This window comes from Panicum hallii, chromosome 3, assembly GCF_002211085.1.
Source record: "Panicum hallii strain FIL2 chromosome 3, PHallii_v3.1, whole genome shotgun sequence".
Taxonomy (NCBI): Eukaryota; Viridiplantae; Streptophyta; class Magnoliopsida; order Poales; family Poaceae; genus Panicum; species Panicum hallii.
Window position 1 is genome coordinate 63,571,689 of NC_038044.1, and position 25,374 is coordinate 63,597,062.

The following is a 25,374-nucleotide window of genomic DNA, read 5'->3' on the forward strand; positions in this document are numbered from 1 at the left end:
TAGATAAATATTGTTAAAAATTATACATCTAGAATTGCTAAAATAATACAATTTTGAACGGAGGAGTTGAAATCCGCTGGAGAGCCGTGACATGTCACCAAACAGCCAGCATCAGCATGGTACACCCTGACATGATGCTATCCAGTACGACTGCCTGTCTGCCGTACGGTGCTGCGCCAATAATTGGCGTACGGATCGATCGGTACGGTGGAGGGCGTGCGCCCGCAGCCGACACCTCCGTACGCATACGTGCCGTGCGGGCGTCGAATCATCGACCAATCGATTGTTTCGTGCTGCATATAAATGTAACTGGTTTTAACTTGTCGTTTACTAGTTTAGTTTTACTGATCGAGCGGAACCATCGTCTCAGGGAAGGAGGTAAATGGGGTGTTGGATTCAAATACTAATACTTTAAAGTAGCAATAGTCCATCTAAACAGAAATGCTAATGGAACGAACTAAATTTTAGCTAAAATTTTTAAAATATAGAAGGAACATGAGTACTAATAGATGCTAAAATTTAACATTCAACTTTAATTCATCTAAATATATCTAAATTATATTTATTTACCAGGTCGTCAGGCTATGCGTCATTGTCCACGTCCGGCATGCACCTGACCACGTCGTCTTCCCCTTGCAGAAAATGAAGCTGACGTGCTACTGGCTCCTGCATGCATCCATATGCTGTTTCTATACGCACCGTTAAGGAGGGCTTATCCTAAACTGGTTCCTTGTAATATTTAGCTTAATTATAGCAGCATGAGAATTCAAAGTCGACCCATGATGTATTCCTTCCGTTTCAAATTACAGATTATTTTGATAAATCTAAATATAAAAAAAACTATGTATATAAATATAATATATATTTAGATGCATAGCAAAAACTGTATATATAAAAAATTAAAATAATCTATAATTTAAAATGGAGAGAGTAATGAAAAAACGCGCACCTTTACCGACTTCTAGTTCCTCAATTTCCAAACCAGCTCCTTGCCATAATATTGCTAGCCGCAGTGGCGGGGTGGGGGGTGGGGTGGGGGGGCGGTGAACCAGTACAAAGTTTATAATTTGATCAACTTTTTAGGAAATCAATTCAAAACTAAAAGAAGGATATATTTTTCTATGGCGGAATAGCTAATTTTAGTACTTCATTTTATACGTGTCTTGCTACGTTGACATGCCATAACAACATCTAAGTGTTACTGTTTTTTACAGCAACAAATATTGGTGCACACATGCTTAAAGATGGCATAACAAAACTTTAACTTGTGTTTACATGAATCTTTTTAAAAAGAAACTTTTGTATGTAAATAATAAATATATTTGAGATTAACTCCCTTCCTTAAAAATCGTATATTATTTTAGTTTCGTAAAGTTGAAACTTTATAATGATCAAATTTATAGAAATATTAACTTTTTATAAACCATAGTTGACTAGATGTGATGAGACACGCCAACATGGCATGCCACGTAGGATGAAGGACTAAATTGAGCATGATGGACTAAAATGATCATTTTTGAAGCTTAAAGGTGAAGTTGAGCTTCGGCCGAAAGTTTGAGGATAAAATAAACTATTCTATATATTTATTTAGCCCCCTATAGATTTCTCTCCAGTTCCGCCACTGGCTAGCCAAAGCTAGGAAGAGCTGTGCGAGATGGGCACGTATAGCATGGTAGCTAGGTTGTCATTAGGCAATGGACAGTCCGTACGGAAAAGTACGTTTGCGCTACAAGAATTAAGTATGTGATATATGATGGGAGCACCGTACCGCACGGCACAGGCTATGTAATGGGAGGGTTCAGGTGTTGCAGTTGTTGTGCGTGACGGAGTTTATTTATCGGTGTAAAGGGACGATATTGACAACCCAATGCAAAAAGAAAAAAAGGGGCGATGCATGCAGATGTAGATAGTGGTACCGTATATAGTGATCCTGAAAAAGGGGTCAAAGTAAGGAGTTTGCAATTCAGCAAAGGGTCAACTTAATCCTTTTAGTAGTACACTCGATCCATTACACAAAAGCAGTTGAAGCTAACATAAGAGTAGTTGAAGCTCATGCTCGACCCTTGACCCCTCTCAGCTTACATATACCACAATAACATCAAAGAGGAGCCAAGGTAGTAATTAATAACATGAAAAGAAAACACAAGAGAAGACCTTAGAAATTAAGCCCAATCCTCAAAATTCCGGGCTATTTAGTTACACCTCCTAGGCCCAGGCCCACGACCCCAACCAGCTTAGCAGCTAGCTACGCGCGCCGTCGTCCTCCACCTCCTCCTCCTCGTCGTCGTCGTCGCCGGCCACCGAGGCGAGCGCGCGTCGGAAGACCGCGACGGGGCAGGGGATGCGGAGCGGTCCCTGGTGGCGGTACCCGTACTCCTGCGCGGCGCGGCCGAGCAGCTCCGCCAGAGCCGGCGCGCCCAGCAGCTCCGCGCGCACCACGAACCGCTCCACCGCCTCGCCATCCGCCCCGCCGCCCCCGACGTACACCGGCACGTGCCCCTCCGGCGTCGTCCCCGCGCGCGCCTTCTTCCCGCCGCCGCGCCGCCTCGCCGCCGGGGACGACAGCGACGACGACGCGCAGTCGCCGACGCGGGAGAGCCGCCGGATCAGCTGCCTCATCTCGGATCTCTCTAGCTTCCCAGCGAGCGTGGCGAGCGAGGCGTTTCGCTGCGTGTGGTGCACTGCAGTGAAGGGGTGGTGGCGGCGGGGGCGAGGGCTCCATTTATAGCCGGCGCGAGCGCGTGGCTGCTCGGACGCTGGCCTGTGGGGCCGCGCGGCCGGCGGACCCACCGGTCAGTGGGCTGTCGGGCGCGTGGTTGGGTGGGTGGGGAGGTGGAGTGGAGGAGGGTACAAGTGGGTGTACGGCGTCAGGCACGACGCCCTTTCAGTTTCCTGCCCTTTAATTCCTCCTTTTTTTTCTCTCTTTCTGGTGCTATATATTCATAAACAGTGAGAGAATATTTGCAAATCTCTTGGGCTTTTGGGTGTGCAGTGCAGTACAGGTCTGCTTGCTTGGAATCTGCAGTGAGTGCACTGCTGCGAGACAGAGATTTGTTTGGCCAAAAGGGACTTGCCGAGCCATGGCTACCAAACTATTGTACCCCGGCCGGCTCAGTGGCCACTCCATTTATTTGGCTAGCATGGATGCATTTCCATTCTCCTCTTCCTTTGTTGGAAGGACATCGATGATTTACCATGTATTTGTTTGGTACGGTTAAGTTCGATGCGCACTCGCCGATGTGTGAGTGTGGTATGTTTAGGGCTATACATGCGTACTCGAGCGTATATAACTAGGACTAATTTTCCCTTAGAATACAAAGATGCACAGCTCTCCTATGCGTAGTACGTGTTGTGGGACAATCTGAGAGCAATTTGGATCGCACTCAACCAAATATGCTCAGAATCATTCTTCAATTTGGACGAGTTTAATTTGATGCTTTCGCCAAAGGCATGTGACAACCTACTGTATGGCTGGTGCTCTACTTTTTCGCCGAAGGTGACAGCTAGCGCTCATCAATGCTAACACTGTATGCCTGATTTGATCGATCGTATATATGCACATCTTTAAATGACACGATTAACAACCTTGGTTAATGACCCGTGATTATCCAGGGCATGTACAAGTTGATGAGTGGTCTCGATCAATGCAAACGAACGATGCGACACGACTGCACTGGGTGGGTGCCGCCGGGGACATGAAAACATTTTCCTGACTGGGCAACAAACAACGACGACATGTGTGTGCATGCATGGACAAAACGCAACCAACACCGGAGCACCATTTTTGTTTTTTAATTTGTTAAAATTGTTCGCTCTAATAATAATACTAATAATCTAGCTAGCTAGATATATATAGGCAGCTAATAATTCATGGTAATTTTTTGTTATATATGTCCTCTAGGATTAGATGGTGGAGATCTTGCTGTTGACATTTTTGGATTAACCTTTTGTCGCTGGTGTTGCTTGCATGCTCAAATTTCCAAGCTCTTGTTGGTTGGAGTCTAATTGTATATATAAGCTCATGCTCGGATCCAAGGTGCAATTACTTAATTTTAGCACTAACTCATCCAAACGGAAATGTTAATTGGTGCGCTAAACTTTAGTTAAAACTTAAAAACTACATATCCTAATTCTGCTTTGAGACATAATGCTGATGTGTACAAGTACCGCGTTCTACCGACGGTCTACCGTTACCGTCGCCGTTTTGGAGTTGTGGTGTAGTGACTCCTATATGCACCGGCGGCCTCCAACTACTCAATTTGAACTTTGCCTAGCTTGGAAGACAGCTCCGGGGATAATCCAGTACTAATCTTCTATTGATTGCTGTGGAAGTCAAATCCTACAAATAAATAAATTAATCGAAGGGTGCATATATGCTAATTATTGTTTTCTTTGAAAGATGACGTACGTGAGTGCAGTGGACGTAGCAAGCAGCTAGGCAAGCGTACGTACGGTGGAAACAAAAGGCAACAAATTAGCATGCAGGACTAGAAGAAGCAGCCGTACAGGCGGAAAGATAAGGCAGCCGCATATCTGTCCGTACGTGGACTGTGATGCAAGCTCCACTACTAACGATCTTAACGTGCATGTATATATGTGCAACAACAATATCTTCCATGTCCATATGATGCCATCTTCAACTATCATCTTAAAAGCAGCCTTGTTGTCGTTGCACGATGCATACACGCAGCAATATGCATGGTACCGTGCTACTACTTGTACCTTATGGTACAGTTGAACTTGCACTTTTCCTTTTTGTTGGTCGTCTCTCGTGGTGGTGTACCATGTGTACGTGTACGGCACTTGGATTGGGTCACCAAAGATTTGCATCTTATTATATATGATGGATTATGGAGGATGACTAGATGCTGCCCGGATGGACCGACAATGCAAGACCAATATCATGCATGCATGTGTGTACTACTACTACGACTTGTGAGTGGGCATTTTTGTCTGGTGCTTTAGGGCACCACCACCAACCTTGTTGACGCTAGCTCTTCATTATTCAAGGAGGAATCAAGGATCGAACTGGACTCCACCATGGAATGCGTGTCTGCACTACCACAGAAATGTTTTGTGATGGCGGTCATACGAGGTTTGTACAAGGTTTGTCACAGTCCGCTGATGAAAAGATTCTAGTGATGACTAGAGGGGATCTGAACAGCTGTATCTGAAAAATTCCTCTCAACAATTAAATTTGTCGGAACTTCCGACACTACGTAGAAAGTTCTGATGGACCGGAACTTCCGACACTTGATCGGAACTTCCGACGAAATGAAGTTCTATGCGAAATTCAAAATTGAACTTGAAATTGCAGAACCTGACTGAATCAAAAGTTCACCACTAATGCTAGGAGATCTCTACAAGTGTTCTTTACAAGCACAACAACTCGAGAACATAGATCAGGATAAAATAAATTCTATATCAACAAGAACTAAATAAAAGCAATAAGCACAATAGATAAGAGATTTATTTTTCGAAGTTCACTCCCACTAAGGAAGCTACGTCTCCGTTGGGAGCTCACAAAAAGCCGAGTCTTCCACTAACCCTTTACCTCAATCAACCACAAAGAAGGATTGGGTCACTTACTACGAAATCCATAAAGGATAGATAATACAAACTTCCCGGAGCGTACACACACGAGAGGACGCTCAACCGGGCGACGCCTAACCGTCTAGAAGCAAGCTTCAATAGTAACAAACGCGAATCGATGGATAAAAATGATTTAAGTGCTCTTGAGATGAACTTTTGGCTAGTTTCTCACTCAAGTGCTCAAGCCTCACACCTCAATCTTGCTCTCACCAAAGTCCTAGCTCAAATCAACTCAAGGATTATCTTTTGGAGAGATTGGGGAAGTGTTTTTGAAGCTCAAAGAGGTGTGTTCTTCGTGTTAGGTCAGCAGCCAATGAAGGAGGGGCTGACCTGAGAGGGTATAAATACCCGAGCCCCCCAAAACTAGCCGTTATTGTGCTGGTTAAGTAATTGTCGGAACTTCCGACCCGGGGTCGGAACTTCCGACCCTATTAAAAACAGCCGGCCGAGGACCCCCTATTGGAACTATCAAGCAACTTCCGATTCCGGCAGGGGTCGGAACTTTCGACACACTGAGCCAGTGAGAAAACTAAGTGCACAAGTGTGTGATCTTATATCTCTCTTAGGTAGTTAGCATCTCAATTAAGCACTTTGATATCTTTAATCTATACATTCGCATCATTCTTAATAGTATGATGTTTCTATACTCAAATTCAAAATAAAAAATAAATAAAAATATTCTTTTGAGCTCCATCACCGTCTATCAAGTAAATTGACGTCTTTTCATGCAAACATTTTATTTCATTGAATTTTAATTTGTCCATAGCTTGATAAACACATTAGCTCCTTAATTATACATGTCATCAACACTAAAATTCAATTAGAGGCCAAATGCACTTTCATCCGCTTGCGGCACGGCGCCTGCCGCCTAGGGGGCCTGAGCCGGTCGAGGCCTCCGCTCCAGGATGAGCTGCCACGGGGGCGGTTCCCCGCCACCCCCCTCCCCCCGGGACAACGGAGGGGGAAGGCCAAGGCCAAGGCCACGTGTGACGGTGCCTCGAGGGGAGGGGCGGCTTGAGCCAGAGGTGGCGCGTGGCGGCAACCGGTTCCGCTGGTAGCCGGCGGAGGAGCTGGGTGAGGAGGAGATGAGCAAGCGCTACCTTAGGGGAAGGCAATGACGGAGATGAGGCGGCGACTGGGCAAAGTGGTGAAAAGCGAGGGGGAAGATAAGGAAGAGAGAGACTTGGGTAAAGAGATGAGGAGAGGGAGGGAGCGCTGCATAGTTAAAAAGACAAGCCGCCAATTTTTAGTCCCACACTCAATATTAAAAAGATTTATGATGGCGGGTGACCACCCGCCAGCACAAATAATTTTTATCTTTTCTTAAATATCAAATAATTATTTATAAATAGTAAATCATTTCAAAAAAATAAAACTCTTCTAGGGTAATTTATATACAGTATAAAACATGTCAAAAAGGTTCTCATATAATATGGGCAAAAATATTGTATTAGGGTGTGCCTTTAGATACATGAAAGTGTTTGTGAGATGTGTATGTTTCTCAACAATCTATAGTCAACTTTTCTTAAAATGCGTTGATCTTTATGACGAAGTTGCACACCTTAGAAACGACTCCATACAAATTTTCATAATTTTTGAAGCACTTTTGAGTATCATCATCATCATCATCATTATTATTATTAGTAATAATAAAGTTATAAACATAAGTCTGGATTATCCATAGCAAACCTTTCATTCTTTCACATTATTTTTAAGATATGATCTAAACTAGTGTATATAACCTTAGATAATATTTTTACAATAATTTCTAAGAATTATTTGAGGTACATGTATTTCAATTTGGAATTAATGAGACTAAGTACAAATAAATTCAATTAATCGTTAAAAATAGCAAATCATTTTGAAAAACTACAAAACTCCTCCACGGCAACTTATATGCAATATATAACATGTCAAAAAAGTTTCCATGTAATATGGATGAAAATATTGTATTAGAATGTGCAAACATCACATATTGCCTTTAGTTATATGAAAGTGTTTGTGAGATGTAGAGGCTTCTGAATAATGTATAGTCTACTTTTCTTAAAATGTATTAGAATTTTTTATGACGAGGCTGCACACCTTAGAAATGACTCCATGTAAATTTTCAAAATGTTCGAAGCTCTTTTGAGTATTATTATTATTGTTACTAATAAAGTTGTAAACATAAGTGTGGATTATCCATAGCAAATCTTTCCGTTGTTTCACATTCTTTTTATGATATGGTCTAAACTAGGGTATATGAACTTGGATAATATTTTTACAAGAATTTTTAAACATTATTTGAGGTACATGTAGTTCAATTTGGAATTAATGAAATTAAGTACGAAGAATTAAAGCAGTTTTAACAGTTATAGGGATGTGCATTTGTGCTAGCGGGTGTCATAAGCGACCGCCAGCACATACAACCTTTATGTGTGTTGGCGGTTCTTAAGGCATGGTCCTCTACTCATTTGTGCTGGCAGTTGGTATTGTCAACAGCCAGCACCGTAATTTAGGTAGTGTCGTCACAAATGGTTTGTGTACTAGTGCTGGACACTTTTATCTGCAGATTTTGTATTCTCAGTGCCTGTAACTGTATTTCAAAAAAAAAGTGCCTCTGATTGTGAGCAGTCAAGCAGGAATGCATGTATGTCCCTTAATCTTTATATTCATTTTGCACACATATGATACTATTCATTTCTACCCATTTTGAAGAAGTCTATTTTATCATCTATTTGTACTTTTAGTTTAACATCGTTCTTCTTTCTAACGCTACATATTATATGTACATATCTACTCCAACTATGCATAATTCAAAATTGGGCCTATCAAAATATTGTTGTTTCCATCCATCCAAACACTCTCATCATCTATCTCTCTATCTGTCATGTACTAGGTTTTACCCCGCGTGCTTTAATTTGCCGTGCTGGGCTCACGCTGCTATCATCGCTTGCTAGCTCATCAGTCATCACAACAATCTGCATAGCTAGTAGAGTGCCAGTTAGTAGGGATGAAAACGGTCGGAAACGATCGGTGAAAGGCTCTATCATTTTTTACTTTCACATTTTTTCATCAAAAATGAAAACGATACGATATAATCGGAAACGAAAATAACATCGGTATTTTGATAATTTCAGAAACGAAAATATACGATCGAGAATACATCGATAATGATCGAAACCTATCGAAACGATATTTTGAAAAACGATAAATATGTCAAACCATAGAGCACGACTCTAACCATATGAATTGACATATTTCATGCACAGGTACCGATGGTTAAGATGTTAATCCAAGTATCCATCCATCCATGACATGTATCTCATTTTATATAGTACTAAAAATTTAAACATCAATCCCACCATCCAAGAAACTATTCATAGTCCTATAAATTCAGGTCGCTAGGTTGTGATTTAGGATTAGGACAAATAAATTATGACTCTCTAAAAATATAAATATGATATTCTAAAAATATAGATAATAGGGGTGCTGGCATTGTACGTGAATACGATATTTTTATCGATCAAATACGGTAGAATACCCCAAAAATACGATAGTTGTCGAAAACGATCGGAGGATACTCAAATCATTTTCGTTTTCATTTTCATATTATTTTACCATTTTCGTTTTTGTTTTTCGGATAATTATTTTTATTTTCATTTAGCTTTAAAAGTTATCGAAAACGATTCTCAAAAATCGGAAATTACCATTTTCGTTTTCATGACTACCTGTTAAGCCCTCGGCCGGGAGCCGGGTCCTCGGCACGCGACACGCATGTTTGTGGGGCCGCGCGCGCCTGCCTACCCTAGCTACGTGAAGACAAATCCGGCCACGTCTTGACTGGACGGGGACCACCGCCGGCTGCCCCTGCCCGGCCGGGCCGGCGAGCATTTCCTTCCTTCCGGAAGTGACCGAAACTGCCATCTCCGTTCCAGTTCCACACCCAGCTCACATCTCCTCCTGCCTTCCTCTCAAGTCACGCGTATCTGCAAGCCGACAGGCCATTCTCCATCCCCTCGCCTCGCCTCAAACCCAACCCTGGGCTCGCTTCCCTCCACCACGCCGCCGCCGCCTCCTTGACGACCACCGCCGCCACCACCTGCTTGCCTACCCTCGAAGCGCGACCTCCCCGGCCGTTAGGATGGACGAGGAGCCCGAGTGGAGGATCACCGCGGAAGCCGCGTACGTGGCCACCTACTTGTTCTACGGCCGCGTCCCACCCGGCGACGAGGCCGCCGCGTGGGGACGGGGGCGGAGGCCGGAGGAGGACCAAGCCGGCCCAGGCGTGTGGGTCGAGGTCGTCGTCATCCTGTGCGTCGTCGGCACCTACTTGCTCGGCACCATGCCGGCCGACTACTTCGCCGCCGTGACCCAGCGCACCACCACCGGCAGCACCGCCGTTGCGCTGCTCCCGACCTGCCTGCCAATCGCCCATGGCCCGCCGATGTGCTACGGTATATATGCGTGCCCTCCGCTTCTCTCCAGCCGTCGTCTCCCTCCAGATCTCGCTGCTCCATCTGTCCATCTTTATTATGTGCTTGCTTTCTTCCCAGTGAGGCCAGTCGTTCGATCTAGCTGTGGATCGATGTTGTTTCATGGATCCGAGATCCAGCGTGACCTTGATTCCTATAGCCTGTCTTGAGCATGATGGCTTGCGATCGAGTTCATTCCTTGCCTTAACTTTTTTTTTTGCGGGTATTCCTTGCCTTAACTTTGATAGGTTCTTCAGTTCTTTGTCCCGATTTGCCACCAATCTATGTATGTGTTGTGCTCAACCTAATCGATTTGGCAATGATTACATGTCAGCGAGAGGGCATACTGTCCATCTGTTGATGTTTGCATAATGTTCTAAGATCTGGTTGAAAAGCAGCTACTTCTTGTTCCTCACAAAATACCAGAATGGGAGAGGCCATCCGCCATGGCGCCGCCGCCGCCGGCCAGTGGCTCTGGAGACAGCGACTGGAGCGACAATGATGATGAAAAGGTCGCCATGGATGGCATGGAGTGCTTCTATGGTCTTGTACGTGACGCCACCAGGAGCTGCAGCTATGGTATGCACGCGTGCCCTCCACTTCTCTCCATCTCCATCTCCCTCCCTACCTCTACTAGATGGCTAGATATGATCTATCTCGCTCCATCAGTTTGTGTCTTCTTCGCCATACGGCCAGCCTTTGTTTCAGCTACAAGAATGTTGTTTGATGGATGGATCTGATCTGGCAATGCATTGATTCTCAGCTTCTCACCACCGATAGCATCCGTTTCTTGTCTATGTGGTTTGTTTTGCTGCTCGATTGTCACATCAGTTGGAACAGCATGCTATTGTGTCAGTGCGATCACTTATGGTCCATCTTATGATGTTTGCATTATGTGAACGTTTCGTTTTTGTTCCAAAGAAACAAAATTGTTTTCTGTTCTTTGATCCGGTTTCTACATGCACTGACCAAGCTACATGTTCTGCACACAATATAATTAACAGGATGGGAGAGGCCAGCCATGGCGCCACGAGGCAGAGAGAGCGACTGGAGCGGCAACGATGACAAGGCCGCCATGGAGTGCTTCTATGGTCTTGTACGCGACGCTGCCAAGAACTGCTTCGGTTGGAGCCATGACACTGTTCGTTCGGACGGTCACAGTAATATCTGTCTACTTTCTCTTCTTCCAGTACAACCTTGGAACGAATACACTTTCTAAAGGAGCTATATATCTGCTTGCTTGTGTGCCTTGTTTGTGCAAGTAATGATGATCCGCCTCCAACGTGCCCGAGAACTGAGAGTGTCCTAATGGCTGCGTGGCGCAACTGATGGAGCCACTGATCGACTGCTCCTGATGCTTCTGCTACTACTATGCAGCTGCTTCGATATGAACATTACCAATAAACTCTTATGTTCCTTTTATCCGTATGAGAACACCGTGCTTAAGTCAAACGGTCATGAACAGTAATCTACCCTGCGTTTCATACTCAGTTCAGCAGGCTTATTTTTATCCATGCGACGAGTAAGTGGCATGTGTGCCGTGGACTGAGGATCCATGCTTCAAACCCTTTGCCTGCTATTGGTTTTGGTACTTTGTGGTTGTTTTCATGTTGATTGGATGTGCCAGTAACACCATCAGTGTGCACATAATTATGGTAATGATCTTTTACTGCACAATGTTGTCACTTATATGTTTTTTCTGTTTATCTGATTGCCTTGAAGTGGTATGAGGTGCATATGCATGGAATGTGAGGTAGCGAGAATTATCGATGTCTGACCTTCTGTAATTTTCTTTTTATATATGGAGCTATATGGTGAGCTTGTGCATGCGGTCTGTGACTTGTATTATATTAGCTGATCAGAACAAAGTACATGATTTTGCAAGAGCTACATATATAGGTAAAACTTAAACTGTAGGAGAGCTAAATAAATAAGATTTTATGAGTTGATTGACATGCTTAGCATATATATAGGTTATCCTAGCAAGCAAGAGAGCTAATCTAGATTTTATGAGAATGTCATGGTTGCGGATGTCTTGTATCCACTGGTAGCACAAAATAGCTATTGGGTCTCTCGATCCTTATCCTTCTTGTAGTTTACAACAGTGAAAAAGCATCCAATAAAATAAAAAAAATCCCCATAACAAGCATTATGGAACAATTGACGTGTAGGTAAAGTATATAGATATATAAAATCTCCCCTTTTGAAAAAAGGTAAAGCATTGATGGATTAATAAGTTCACATGGGAGTTTTGCAGCCAGAGCATGACTATCAGGGAGTTTTAAACTAAACCATATAAGGTCTAACGAGGTTTGATTACGTGATATCGGTGCATGATTAATAAGGATGTATTCTTCACAGCAGTTGTTATCTAATAATGAATATATAGGTAGCTAGTCTGCATATGGAGTCTTACTAACTTAGAAGATTGCCTTGCTGATTACTTTGGTCTAAATAATACTTTCTAGCTCGAAAGGGAGACTGTCCTCCTCGTCACTGAAAACGAATGCTGCTACCTCCGCTTGTCCGAGCTGTCAGTTCAGAGCATTGGCAAAAGGATCATTATGACATACGTGCGCAAAGAATGTCCGGCTTTCTGCTTGATTAGTAATATACTTCTTTTTTGCATTAGCCTTGATGGTCTTGTGCCTTTGCGTCAAGAACTAGTTAATGAACCTATACGTACAGCACAAGATTATCTGATGTAGAATGCCGTATGAAGTTTTTACTTCTTCTTGACAGTAACAGATTGTTAAATAATTTTTCTTATGCTGCTTGAGCAAACACAACAGGACCATATTAGTAGACAGACCTTGTATTGTCCGTCCTTTCCCGGTCGTATTTAATTTTATGGTTGATGTCAACATCAGCTAGCACTTCTCAAATAATGCAGGTATATACTGTCTAGATGCGGATTACAATTGTTCATGAGTCATCAAGTAGCGGATCCCTCTCCTACTTGCTTTAGCATGCCGATGCTGCCTGTCTGGGCTATTTCTTTTAACATTTACCACACACACCACAAGCTTACACATAACTCAACATAGCAGATATATATCTTCAGTCTCCATATATTTGTAGTACCCTATATAGTCATCATCATTGCCGTCGTCCTACTCATGAGGGATCGAGGGGATTAACTGAACAAGACCTTCACTGGTACTTGTCAACAACTGTGAGCACCCAGCAGGTTCAAGCCCGGGTGGGCAGCCTTCGCTGGTCTCTCACAATAAGAACCTAAAGATGCGTTTGGAACATATCAGTGATTTCGTTTTCCACGAAATGCCAGTGCCCAAAAGATGTGTGTGAAATATTAAATATATATTAAATTCACAGGTAGAAACTATCTGAATAATTAACTTATCTGAGCGAGTCTTCATTTCTTAAAATGTGTGACAAGCTGTAACGATATTGACCATCAACCATAGTATGATTATGACTTGCTTTAGTCTACATAATCCTAGATTGAAAGAAATACTAGTAAAGTAAGTCATATAGGTAGCTTGCTACTGCGGTCAGTGAAGGGATGCTCTGCCTGCCAGATCTTTTACTGCCCATGATTGGTTTGTTACAAATAATAATTTATGTAAAATGTGAACGAAAGGAGCATCATGTACTTCCATATATATGTGTGTTTCGTCTGGCTCTTAATGCACTTGCTTGGTACATGTTTTTTTTATCCTTGACAGTCTAAGAATTTGCATCAAGAATATTAATTCATTCGCGGGGTAAAAGTGTTTGCTGGTCTAGAGGTCCGATTGAGTATTTTACCAGATTGCAACAGGTTCAATGAAATTTGAAACATAATTTGTTCCCCTAGCCTTTCTCCCTGGTCCTGGCCACTACAAAGCATGTCAACAGAAACTAACCAACATAGCTTTTCTTAGTAATTAACTAATCACACAATTTACATACCGTTTCAGATCCTGATTACAGCCTTTCATGGATCATAGACAGCTTAAGCAATATCACAAGTAATGGCATGGCTATACATAAGCCATTGCATCCCTTAACATCTAAGCATGCAGCCGTATACAACGTCGTCGTCTCATTCTGCATATTCTAGCTATAGTCAGTATATATATATATATATATATATAGGGTTTAGGCTTTCTTATATAATATATATAGCCGTCCTCCTCATCTAACTCAGTTAGCATATAGTAATCATTAGTTTCATCTTGATGGATGTCTATGTGCAGTGGCACCAGGCCGGGCTCCATCCCAGGATGGAACATCCAATATGCTGTGGTGCGAGTGGAAAGGTACCGAAAAGGTTTTTACATTCCTGGTCCTTGTCGATGATGGCCAACATGGTAAGCAAGGAAACGGATCTTGGCACATCAAAATGCTAAGAGAGCCATGCATGGTGGCACTAATGGAGAGATGGCCGGACATCAGTTTGGGTACGACCAGCATGGTGTGCTTAAAGTCCCATGCGACGTGTGGCTTGTTTTGAGCATATCATAAATAGATTGAAGTTTGGAGCTGCAACATAGATGATGCAGACAGCTAATACAGTGTAGTTTGTTTCTTTGATTTGCTTATTTCTTTTGTTGATACTATTTCTCCTTCTGATGTAGAGTGTAATAACAGCCTAGGTGCTGCAGAGGTCGGAAGTGTTTTTCAAAACTTTGTATCAACTCGATGTAATGCTCTTGAAATCAATTAAGCTTTCATATATAAAAAAGATAACCTATGTCTTAGTATGTAAATATTCATGGTTTGATTCAATTTGCTTCACTTTATTGTGCACGACATGGTGTGTTGATTTTTTTTCCTTTTATTTTTTGGTGAAGGTTTATGTTTCTTTTCACTCGTATATATAATTTTCATGGGGCAAAGCTAAATATTGGCTCTACTGCACAAAGGCTCCCATGGTAAATATATGATCGGGATTTCGGATTAAATTTGTGCCCAGATAAGGTTGGAAGATGGTCAGTGTCTCAAAAAAGATTTTACATGGACAGAGATAGGAATTGATTATTAGCAAGAAGAATGACGCGCCTTAGTCTCGGTATTGAAAGCAAACATGAATTAAGAGAGTCCGTACTAGGCTTGATTTGGAATTAGAGATGACATTTGAGTTGATATGATTATATAATGGAATAACAGTTTAAATTATGAAGAAGTTCAAATACTTGGGAGAATGTCAAGCGTAGTCAGTATCTTTATTCCTTCTTTTATGTGGCTGCTGAAGCACTGGTATGTATATGGAACAGGAAAGCTCTTTAGATGTATAGTGTGAAAGCCTAACGCAAATCTGAATTGTGTGCGTGCGTCAAGCTGTGGCAATATTTTGACCAATATGAATGTGGTATTCTTAATCATTCTAGGTTGTTTGACCTGAAGACAGTTATTAAAGTGATGGAACTTGCATGAGCTATCAATTCAGTTCACACATGCCCACTATGTGCACGAAGATTGCTAATTACATACCTAAGTAGTACGCTAATTTTTTTTAAAATTTCTTGTTTAAACTTGACCTTGAGAGTCTTTGTTCTTGGTAGAAACGGTTGATTAGATAATCTTTTACCAATTAACAAACTTATATATATGTACCGCTTGACCAGCAAACACAGTAAGACCAAGCTAATTAGACTACGTTTTCCTCTTCCCCTTCTCATCTATCTTTGTAGTGCATGTCAACATCACCACACCTGCAAGTCTAGCTTTAATTTGCTAATAATCTAAACAACTTCTCACACAATGCACGTACCGTCTTAATTAGGTCTGGACAGTACCAGTTCATGAGTCCTTGCTTCACAAACCTACCTTGATGGCAATGCTATATAAGTTCCATTGCATTGCCCAACATCTAACCCTAACCATCTACCAATACCATTTCATTCTACACATCGCAGGCATATATTGCATAACAGTACGTAAAGGGTACCATCATCTATCACATTTAGTCTAGGACACCAAAACATACATACATAGCGGTAGATGGCCCTCTTGGGATCAAGGAAGCAATGGCCAAGGCCATCGCCACACCATGGTACGCCCGTTGTGCCACTGGTGGTGACACTAGGAAGGTCCCGAAAGGGTATGTTCCTATGATGCTCGTCGATGGGGAAGACGATGAACATGGACAGAGGATCTGGGTACCACTAAAGATGCTAAAAGAGCCGTGCATAGCGGCATTGTTGGAACTGGCAGAGCAGCAATACGGGCATGGCCAACGTGGCGTATTGAGGATCCCGTGCACTGTGATCCATTTCGAGCATATAATCAACGGGTTAAAGTTGAAAGCAGCTAGAAAGGTTTAGGATTTTGTGTTTCTATATATATGTTTCATCATGGGTTTTTCTTCCTCTTTTTTGTTTTTATTTACTTATTGGGAATGTTACTTTTTTCATTTTTGATGTAGACATGTAACGAACATCCTAAGTAGGGAGAAAGGTCAATCAATTTTATTTGTCAATTTTGACATGTATATTATTATTTCTTTTTTTCATAAAGATAGGTCAATTCAATCATATGTTCTATCTGTTCTAGGTGGTCATATGAACATTTTGTGCTAATTGATCAAACATAGTGAGTCCAAACTAGTTAGACCATTTCATTTCTTTTCTTTCTGGTCCGAGCGCCAATATAATACATATCAACGTCATAAACCAACGTAGCTTTGCATATTACTTAACTAAGCAAAGAAGTATCGTCTGCTTCTAGTAATTATATTGCAAGCATTTTCATGGGTCATAACAAAGCTTCATAATTTTACCACAACAAGCTGAGATTATTTGTGTTCCTACACAAAGATGTCCTTTCAGATTTTATAACAGTGTCATGATTGCTGGTGATCACAGTAGCAAGAAGTAGACATTCAACGATGATCTCCATCAATGAGCAGGATTGTGTTAAGTAGAACCTTTTTTTTCTTAGCACAGTAGTTTGACACGGTGAAAAGAGGACATACAGTGCATGTTCTAGATTTAAGGATTTTGTTTTCTTCTCTTCTTATAATTTATCACAGTGAAGAATAATAAAGCAAAGCCATCTTCAAAACAACCATTATACAACCGTCAAAAATGGCGAAGTTGTTAGCAGTAGGGTATTCTAGTCTAAGCATATATTCGAGATTATATTGTGCAACTTTCTGTACATATTGATCAATTAACTCATCAACTGAAATGACTGGTACTACAAGGAAACAAAAATGTCTTTGGAAATTTCTATCTACTATTGATCTGGTTCTGCATGCAATAAAATTGATAGTAAGCATGTTTGCAGTGTGAGCAATGCATGTGATGGTATCTGCAGCTGATGCCCTGTGGGCAACGTCAACCAGTATCCTCTCCCCATTTTCCATGTGCAGCGTTTCTGACATGCAACTGAGGTATGCAGTCCTCAGAGATCATCGAATACTTGGGTGAATGTCAAGTGTAGCTAGTCAGCTTCCTGATTGCCTTTTCTAATTTGTGCCGAACCGCAGGGTCTATGGAACAACAAAGCTCTTTGTATAGCCAAAAACGCCTAATGCAGACGGAAGTATGTCTGTCTCTTGAGGGATTCATCAAATTTGAGTTGGGTGTGCGTTAAGTTGTGGCGACATTTTGACAAACATGATATGAATATTGACCTGACGACAGCCATTGAAGTGATGCTACTTGCTTGAGCTGTACTGTCAATCCAGTTCACACGCGCCCCCCGATCTGCACGAAGATTATTCCGTACGTAAGTACGTTATCTGTTTAGACTTGACCTTGACAGTACTCGTTCTTGGTAGAAACGTAACTGCTGGTTAAATAACCTTCTACCAATTAACAAACTTATATGTGCCACTTGACCAGCAAACAAAGTAAGACCAAGCTAATTAAAGCATTAGACTATGTCTTCCCTTCCCCCTCTGTTCATCTATCTCTGTAATACATGCATGTCAACATCACCACACCTGCAAGTCTAGCTTTGCGATAATCTAATCAACTTCTCAGGCGGTGCACGTACCGTCTTAGTTACTTATTAGGCCCGGACTGTACCAGCTCATGAGTCCTTTCTTCGCAAATCTCCGATCCCCCGACTGCATGGCTATATAAGCTCCATTGCGTTGATTGGTATCTAACCATCTGTCAGTACCATCCCATTCGTTCTACGCATATATTGCACAGCATTCAGTGTGTATCACCATCCATCATAATAGTCAATCTTTGACACCAAACTCTACGTAGCATAGATGGACATATTGGGATCAAGGAAGAAATGCGCCAAGGCCCTCGCCACACCATGGTATGCCTGTGCCACTGGTGGTGACACCGGGAAGGTCCCAAAAGGGTACCTCCCTATGATGCTCGTCGATGGGGATGATGATGAACAGGGCCAAAGGATCTTGGTGCCGGTAAAGATGCTAAGAGAGCCGTGCATGGAGGCACTGCTGGGCTTGGCAGAGCAGCAATACGGGCATGGACAACATGGCGTGTTGAGGATCCCGTGCTCTGTGATCCATTTCGAGCATGTAATCAACGGGTTGATGCCGAAAGCAGGTAGATAGGCTGGTGATTCTTTATGTTTCTTGTGGGTTTCTCTCGTTTTTTGGGGTATTCTACTTTTGTTGTGATTATTTCATTGTATAGATATGTATCATCCGAGCTAGAAAGATAGGTGAATTTGTTTGGTTCGAGATGTGTACTATATTTTTTTTTCAATTTAAGAATATCAAGTTTATAAACCCATCATGAGAGAAATCAAGGAACTCACCACCAGTTCTAAGAGATTTTGGGCAAGAAACAGTAAATGTAAAGTTACACATGAAAATCAATGTGATCTCCTCCCAGTCTTGTTGGTTAGAAACAATGGAGAAGAGGATAGGTTAATTGCCAGTAAACCAGTACACTTTGTCCATAAAAAGATGGCGGGAAGAGCAACCATATGCGATTCAAGCTTTCAGCAGCATCAAACTACCGTGACATCAAGACATGGTCTTGCATGTGCTGCAGCTGCATGACTGTTATTAGTACCATCAGAAGACACGGCCACGGCAAAATAATAATATAACAAATCATGTCCCCATCTCATCTAAAGACTACCAGCAGCAGCAAACATTTCCATTGCTCCCGTGTCACTTCAAACCAACTCTAGTGTACAAATGCATGGCAAAGCTACATCAACACAAAATTGCTGAGCGCACACAATGCTTGTGCCCAATCTGAATAACTGACTAGCAGCATCAGTGCATGTTGCGCATTGGCCACCTCAGCATGTATCTGCGTCCAAAATGCTGAGGCCCAATACCTGCATGTTCCACATTAAAGCGATTCTTCTCAGTCCTCACTTGGCATCCAACCGGTTTCCAGATGGCACCCAGTTATTCCATTGGCACTTAAAGAGTTTTTCTCCCTGTGACCGCGCAAAAGTGTTAGTGGTTTGGAAATTAGAAAACGCCGGTAGTTTCTTAGGCATTGGTTTTACAATATTATTACCTCTTGGTTGACGGTTCTCCGCTATGGATGCATAGAATCGTGTGAATGAAGCATTTCCACTGCTCTTCTCCTCCTGCATTCAAGGAAAGTTAGCAACCTCGCTCAGCAGGATAAATGGTCGATGCGAAGCAACTGACTACAGTGGAGGAACATTGCGCCAACTAGGCAAATCCTACCTGAAGGAAGCTATCAACTGATGCCTTATCATTGGGTGAAAAGGATACCACCTCTCTTTTCCTTTCGATAAAATCCTTGTTCTCATTTACCTGCAATTTCAGGATTAAAGCAGCCATCAGATTTACATCAAACGGAACAGCAGAAGAATAATTCATGTGCAATTCACTCAAATAGAGGAAGGATCTACTTTTCTTCCATCAGGTCAAGATAAAAATAGCAAGACCAGCATATGTCACGCATATTCACATCCAAGTCTCGATGCAAATTTTGATGGTCACATGAAATGTGTGGCGGTCATTACTGAGTAACAACGTGAAGTTTAACAGATCTAGCAAGGAACATTGTAGTGCATGTACTCACCTGGTCTATCAATCGTTTAACAGGACGGTGAAGCGACTCAATTGTTGTCTGCTCATGTAGTCTTTTCAAGAGGATAAGAGGTATGGTGGCTACTTCTGGGAAAGACACATGGTAGCTCCATTGGGCAAAATGTGCTGATAGAACCTGAATTGCTGAAAGAACACACTCCTCTTGGAAATCTCTAGATTTCAGAAGGTTCTTTGGCACCTAATTGCAAGGAAACAGTAGTTAACCTAAACCATTCTCAAGATAAACAAACTTTATCGTATTCGTGCAGTTGTAAGTCGTAACACAGTGAAAATATTTCATAGCTTAATCTGACATTTTTGTGACTTCAGAACAGACACAAAAGAATATAAGGAATTCTAATTCTTATCATCATCCAGATTGTTTTCAGTGCAGGTGGCATACCTTCAACAGCGATGAGAAGTTGACCTTTGTTTTTTGAGTTTGTTCTTTCTGAGAGACCTCTCTAAATTCTAGGCAGTCAAATAGCAACGACGGAATTGGAAAGAACATCTGACTGCAAGTAGAAAGCTCGTTCAGCATCTGCACAAGCTTCAATCTTAACGGTAAGTACCGTGTGCCTGGAAATAAGTGAGCCACCCCTCTTATTACTTGAAGAACTTGAGAAAATAATGGATTGAGATTGTAATCCTTGTAGTTACAACACAGGAACCTAACCCATAGGTTCACACAATTAATATATTGCCAGTTATCAATCTTCCTGAGGTCTTCCTGCAGACACAAGCAAGGAAACAATTGTTAATCTAAAATACCAAAAGAACATATAAAAGACAACATCATGAAGGCTAAACCTCAGCACGCACAAGCAGAACTTCCTTATTCCAATGCAAAAAGGGCATGTGTATCAATAAGTATCTTATTGTACTAACATAACTGATCTTTATATAGTCTTATGGAGAAAATACTATTAAAATTCTCTCAACAGCCAAGAAGATATGGATAACATAATGAATGTGTTGTCGCTTGGGAACTCACCATATCATTTTGTGCATGTAACAATTTTAAAAATATTATTTAAACTCTCCAGACAGGAAAGAGTAAAAACTAACAATCTTAACTGGAATTAGACAGACTTCAGGGTGGCTGTACTATTATAGCTGGCATCCAGACACATTTTTGGGCCCAGTTTGAATGCATGAGACATACACCAATCCACGATACTTAGGACCCAAGAATACTCAAGAAGGCACCAAGAGTCTGCCTGGGAAGAACATACTGTACTTAATAAGGCCCCAAGACTAGCATGGAAAGGATACAGTAAGAACTTCATACACCTGGTCACTGATCTAGAGTTAAAAAAAAGTGCACATGAATGTCCAGATATAAGCACTATTGCATACCTTTTCCTTTGTTTTAGAAGCCTGTCTCAGAATAGCATTCAGTTGCCCCACAGAGGTTACTGCCCTCTCACATGACTTCTGAACATCCAGAGAATATAGCTCTACCAAACAGTTCATCAGAAAATCAATATGCTTTGTATTTCTGTCGTTCACAAGCTTGGTGCTGGCAAGGTATGTATTGTAGGCTTTAGTTAAGCAGAGATCCAAACAGTCAGGTAACAGTGCAGCTACTTGTCGGATCATAAGAAATGCAGACAGAGATAAGCTCTGATCGCCACTTGCCCACAAGCGAAATAAAATCTGCAGCAGAATATGATAAGTTAAATCGCAGAAAAAAAAGGGGAAATGAAGCTAGTATCTTCACATGGTTGAATAATAATTGAATACCACATGAATTTTTGACATCTACTAAGCATCAATAATTCATGACTAACAAGATATGTACTACCACCGAAAAACTGCCATAATACAAAACATTATAGCATATATTCTTCAAAAGTGCTATCAAACAAATTGATATATAAATAATAACCACATGAAGGTTTTGAAACAGTATTCTTCTATAGGTCATGAAACCAAACACCAGAAACAGATGACTAGAGGCCAAGTATGCGCCTATTACCATCGTACAATCACAATTTCGATATAATAGGGTCTAGCTCTAGCCAGCAACAGGACCAGACTTTTGAAATAACATTCCTTATTAACATATACCAGGAACAGATGAGATGACAAAGAAACATGTTTAAGGAATTCAAGCATATTGCCATCATAAAATCACAATTTTCATGCAGTAGCGTTTCGCCAAAAACAGAACCATGTTTCTCCATAGAAACCAAATTAAGTGATGATCACTAATTTATTGTATATCTAAGATAAACATATTACCTAGCAAACAAAATTAAATTCTAACAAATCATTAGATATGATTGCCTCGACTAGCTTTAACTTTACGGCATGGGTTCACCTTCTAACAAGAAAGTGATTGGCTCGACTAGCTTTTAAACATGAATTCCCTTCATAACAAATGAACATGCAAAATTAAGACACAATATCAACAAGTAACATCTTCAAAAGGCCACAGTACCTTGAGAAGCCTACTTGATGTTGATGGATATGCGGAAAAAAGAACCGCTGATGCTCTAAGTCGAGTCAAAACAAAGGAAAGTATTCTGTTGTCAGTTAGTTGACTAAGCAGATCAAGAGAATTCCGTAAGTAGGACTTCAATAGAGGATCAACAGGTTGCCATTTCTTTGAATTTCTCAGATTCATAATTTGCCCTTTGTTAGCATCATCCGAAATCTCCAAAAGAGCACGAAAAATGTTGTCTGACTCAGAAAGGACAAATGATATTATCTGATAGAACAATCTGGTACTTTGAAATCTCTGCATCGAGGGGCTATCAGAGTGAACACCATATCGACAAGCGTCCCGAAAAGCATTTAGCAGATTACGTAGAGCAGATGATTTAGGATCCTTTGACACTAACTGGCACCATTCACTTATAGTCTTAGTTGTAAGGATCTTAGTATCTGGGGAATTTGCATCATTGGAGTCATCATCATCATCCATAGAATCCATCCCATCTTCTTCATCAGAGTCCTATTGGAGATTGAAAACAAGTCACGGCAACAGAAAAATTATTTGGTAATGAAAACGAGTCACGACAAAAGAAAAATTATTTGGTTAGATCAGGCATAGAAAGAACAATCTACACAGAACAGTGCAAAAATGTGCGTCTGCATTTTGCAGCAGCTATTAATACTTACTTCTTTACTTCTGTAGCTCTCCAACTCTGACTGCCATTTTTCAAGAAAGTTTGCAAACTCAGGGTCCTACAAACAAGATGAACACTTAAAATCCACATTGAAATCACTAAAAGCAATGTACATCACAAGCCTAGAATTCCATTTGGCGTTGCAGTGACTTCTTTTATTTTACTTCTTATTTGGCTGTAGCAGGTAGAGCAGGTACTTTGAAGCATGATTGTAGCAGGTTGTAACATGAAAATCTCATGGAATTAGTAGAGAAACTATGTAATTTGTGTACTTCAATTACTAATTTACTAAATAAACAGGACTGGAAGTTCCAGGTAGAACTGATCTAATATAACAATTAGCTTACCCAATCCATTGGGCAGAGAGGTTACAATTAAATACTAAGGTACAAACAACTATTAGCTACAGCCTACAGAAACTCTGCCAACAATTTTTTTCCACACCTTTTTTCCAGTCCCACTATCACTTGTATGATGAGTTCGGTATGCTGAAAATCTACACGTAACGAGAACAAAATACAAACAAGTCTTCCTGCTAAAGCAAGTTGTAAATTGTTTTCTATGATGAAAAAAGGCTATTGATCTGCAAAAAGGAGCAAGATATCCAGAAGCAGACAGCCTGAAATTGTAAAAAGAATGTTGGTGATTTTAAATAAGCAGATTCATCTCTGTTGGTGAAAGGAAATTGAACCTTATCCAGCAACTTCTTCAACTTTCTCTTTTGTTTTTCAATATCCAGATTCATATCATCGTTCTGCCTGTCCAAGCCATCTTGCATGATAGAACCTGCACAAAACATTGAGATGTTCAAAAACTAGCACTCTGGCACAGCCCGAGCTCAATTAGTGTTACAACAGCACACACTAACCTTTGACATCGTCTCCATCTTCACTGTCAGAATAGTACGGACACCCAGGGTCCTGCATATTATGAATCAAGCAGCCGGTTATAAAAGCAAGTAGCAACCCAGATATGACGCACTGACATGCATAAACTCTTTGTAGCAAATTGACCAAGCAATGAAATGATTGGCGCTGTTGCAATTGGAAGAGGCTAAAAAGGGTGAAGGGTGAAGGGCGGTAATCCATAGGCTTTGGTTGGCAGCAACAACAAGCCTGTGTACAGGATAAACAGACATACCTCTGAAAGATAGCCGTCACTGTCAGATAGATCTGCGTCTATCTCAATGTCATCCTCAGGAAACTCAAGGCCATCAATCAAAGCATCAGCAGTATCATTAGTGGCCCTACATAAAAAATCAGTCCGAACTTAGTTAACGAAAGGAATGAACGTGCCACATGAATTAGCGCAGGACATTCGCCTGATTATTGGCAAACTAGTGTGGTTTCAGCTGAGTTTAAGCTAAAGTAGTGAAACCAGGGCAAGCACCATAAGCTTGAACACTAAAAATAGCTAGAAGTGAATACGATTGCTGCAGCTCGCACTTTGGCAGATGTTCAGTGTTGCCCAAAAAGAGATTTAAAGAAAAAGTCAATCTTTACGCAAAGAGACCAGCTAAACTAGTGCAGCAAAACGCTCAAACATCCGGCGGACTTGTGAAGCACGACTAATCGCATTCGGGTATCGAATATTACAGCGGAGCATTTGAACTAGCCAAGTTACACAGAGCATGGTAAGAGGAGGAGGAGGATGAATTACATGGTGGCATCGTCCACCCGCTGCTGCACGTCCTCGTCACCATCCTCTCGGGCGCCGCTCCCACCTGAAACCAAAAGCTCTCAATTAGACCCCTCGCACGGCCAAACAAGCAAGCGGAGGCGAAGTGGGGTGGGCAGGGCTCACCTCTGCGGGGGCGGCGGTTGTTGAACTGGTTGCGGATCTTGCGGTTGCGCTTGGCGGCGGACTGCAGGTTCTTGCGCGCGAACTTGCGCGCCTTCTTGCCCAGCTTCTTGGCCATCGCCGCCGCCTCTGTTCTCCCTCTGTCGCGGGGGTTTAGGGTTTGGATTTCCTATTCCACCCCTGGCCCTTCCCTTTCTGGACCTGGTTGAAGAGGCGGACACGACACGTGGGCCTGCTCTAATTTTCAGGGGCACGATGAACGCAGCCTGTCCGAATGTGCCAGATGGGCCTTGGCGACCCACCAAAGCCCAATAAACACCGGCGTGGTTTCCGTGGCCGACCGCAGCGACTACACATCGCCTGCGCTACAATTGCATCATCCACCGTGGCAAAAGCGGAGGCCCAATATAGATAGTCTCCAGATGTT

At 41.8% G+C, this 25,374-nt stretch overlaps 2 protein-coding genes across 3 annotated transcripts; both read right to left on the reverse strand.

The window, feature by feature from the left end:
- Positions 1 to 1,962: 1,962 nt before the first annotated feature.
- On the reverse strand, positions 1,963 to 2,647 carry LOC112887620 (auxin-responsive protein SAUR71-like). Its single transcript, XM_025953844.1, has one exon. The coding sequence runs from the start codon at positions 2,617 to 2,619 to the stop codon at positions 2,242 to 2,244; it is 378 nt and encodes a 125-aa protein (XP_025809629.1). The 5' UTR covers positions 2,620 to 2,647; the 3' UTR covers positions 1,963 to 2,241.
- Positions 2,648 to 18,760: 16,113 nt separating this feature from the next.
- On the reverse strand, positions 18,761 to 25,129 carry LOC112887054 (nucleolar complex protein 2 homolog). Of its 2 annotated transcripts, XR_003227485.1 has the most exons (14): positions 24,951 to 25,129; positions 24,807 to 24,870; positions 24,288 to 24,393; positions 24,016 to 24,067; positions 23,839 to 23,933; positions 23,140 to 23,205; positions 22,457 to 22,972; positions 21,370 to 21,669; positions 20,414 to 20,740; positions 20,003 to 20,209; positions 19,642 to 19,731; positions 19,466 to 19,538; positions 19,276 to 19,382; positions 18,761 to 19,191 (listed from the first exon to the last, which is right to left on the reverse strand). XR_003227485.1 is itself a non-coding variant. In XM_025953136.1 (13 exons), exons 1-13 carry the CDS (start codon positions 25,063 to 25,065, stop codon positions 19,366 to 19,368), a joined length of 2,028 nt encoding a protein of 675 aa, XP_025808921.1. In that variant the 5' UTR covers positions 25,066 to 25,129; the 3' UTR covers positions 18,761 to 19,365. The 2 variants fall into 2 exon arrangements, 1 of the variants encoding a protein (XP_025808921.1); XM_025953136.1 differs by having other exon boundaries at positions 18,761 to 19,382.
- Positions 25,130 to 25,374: the final 245 nt, after the last annotated feature.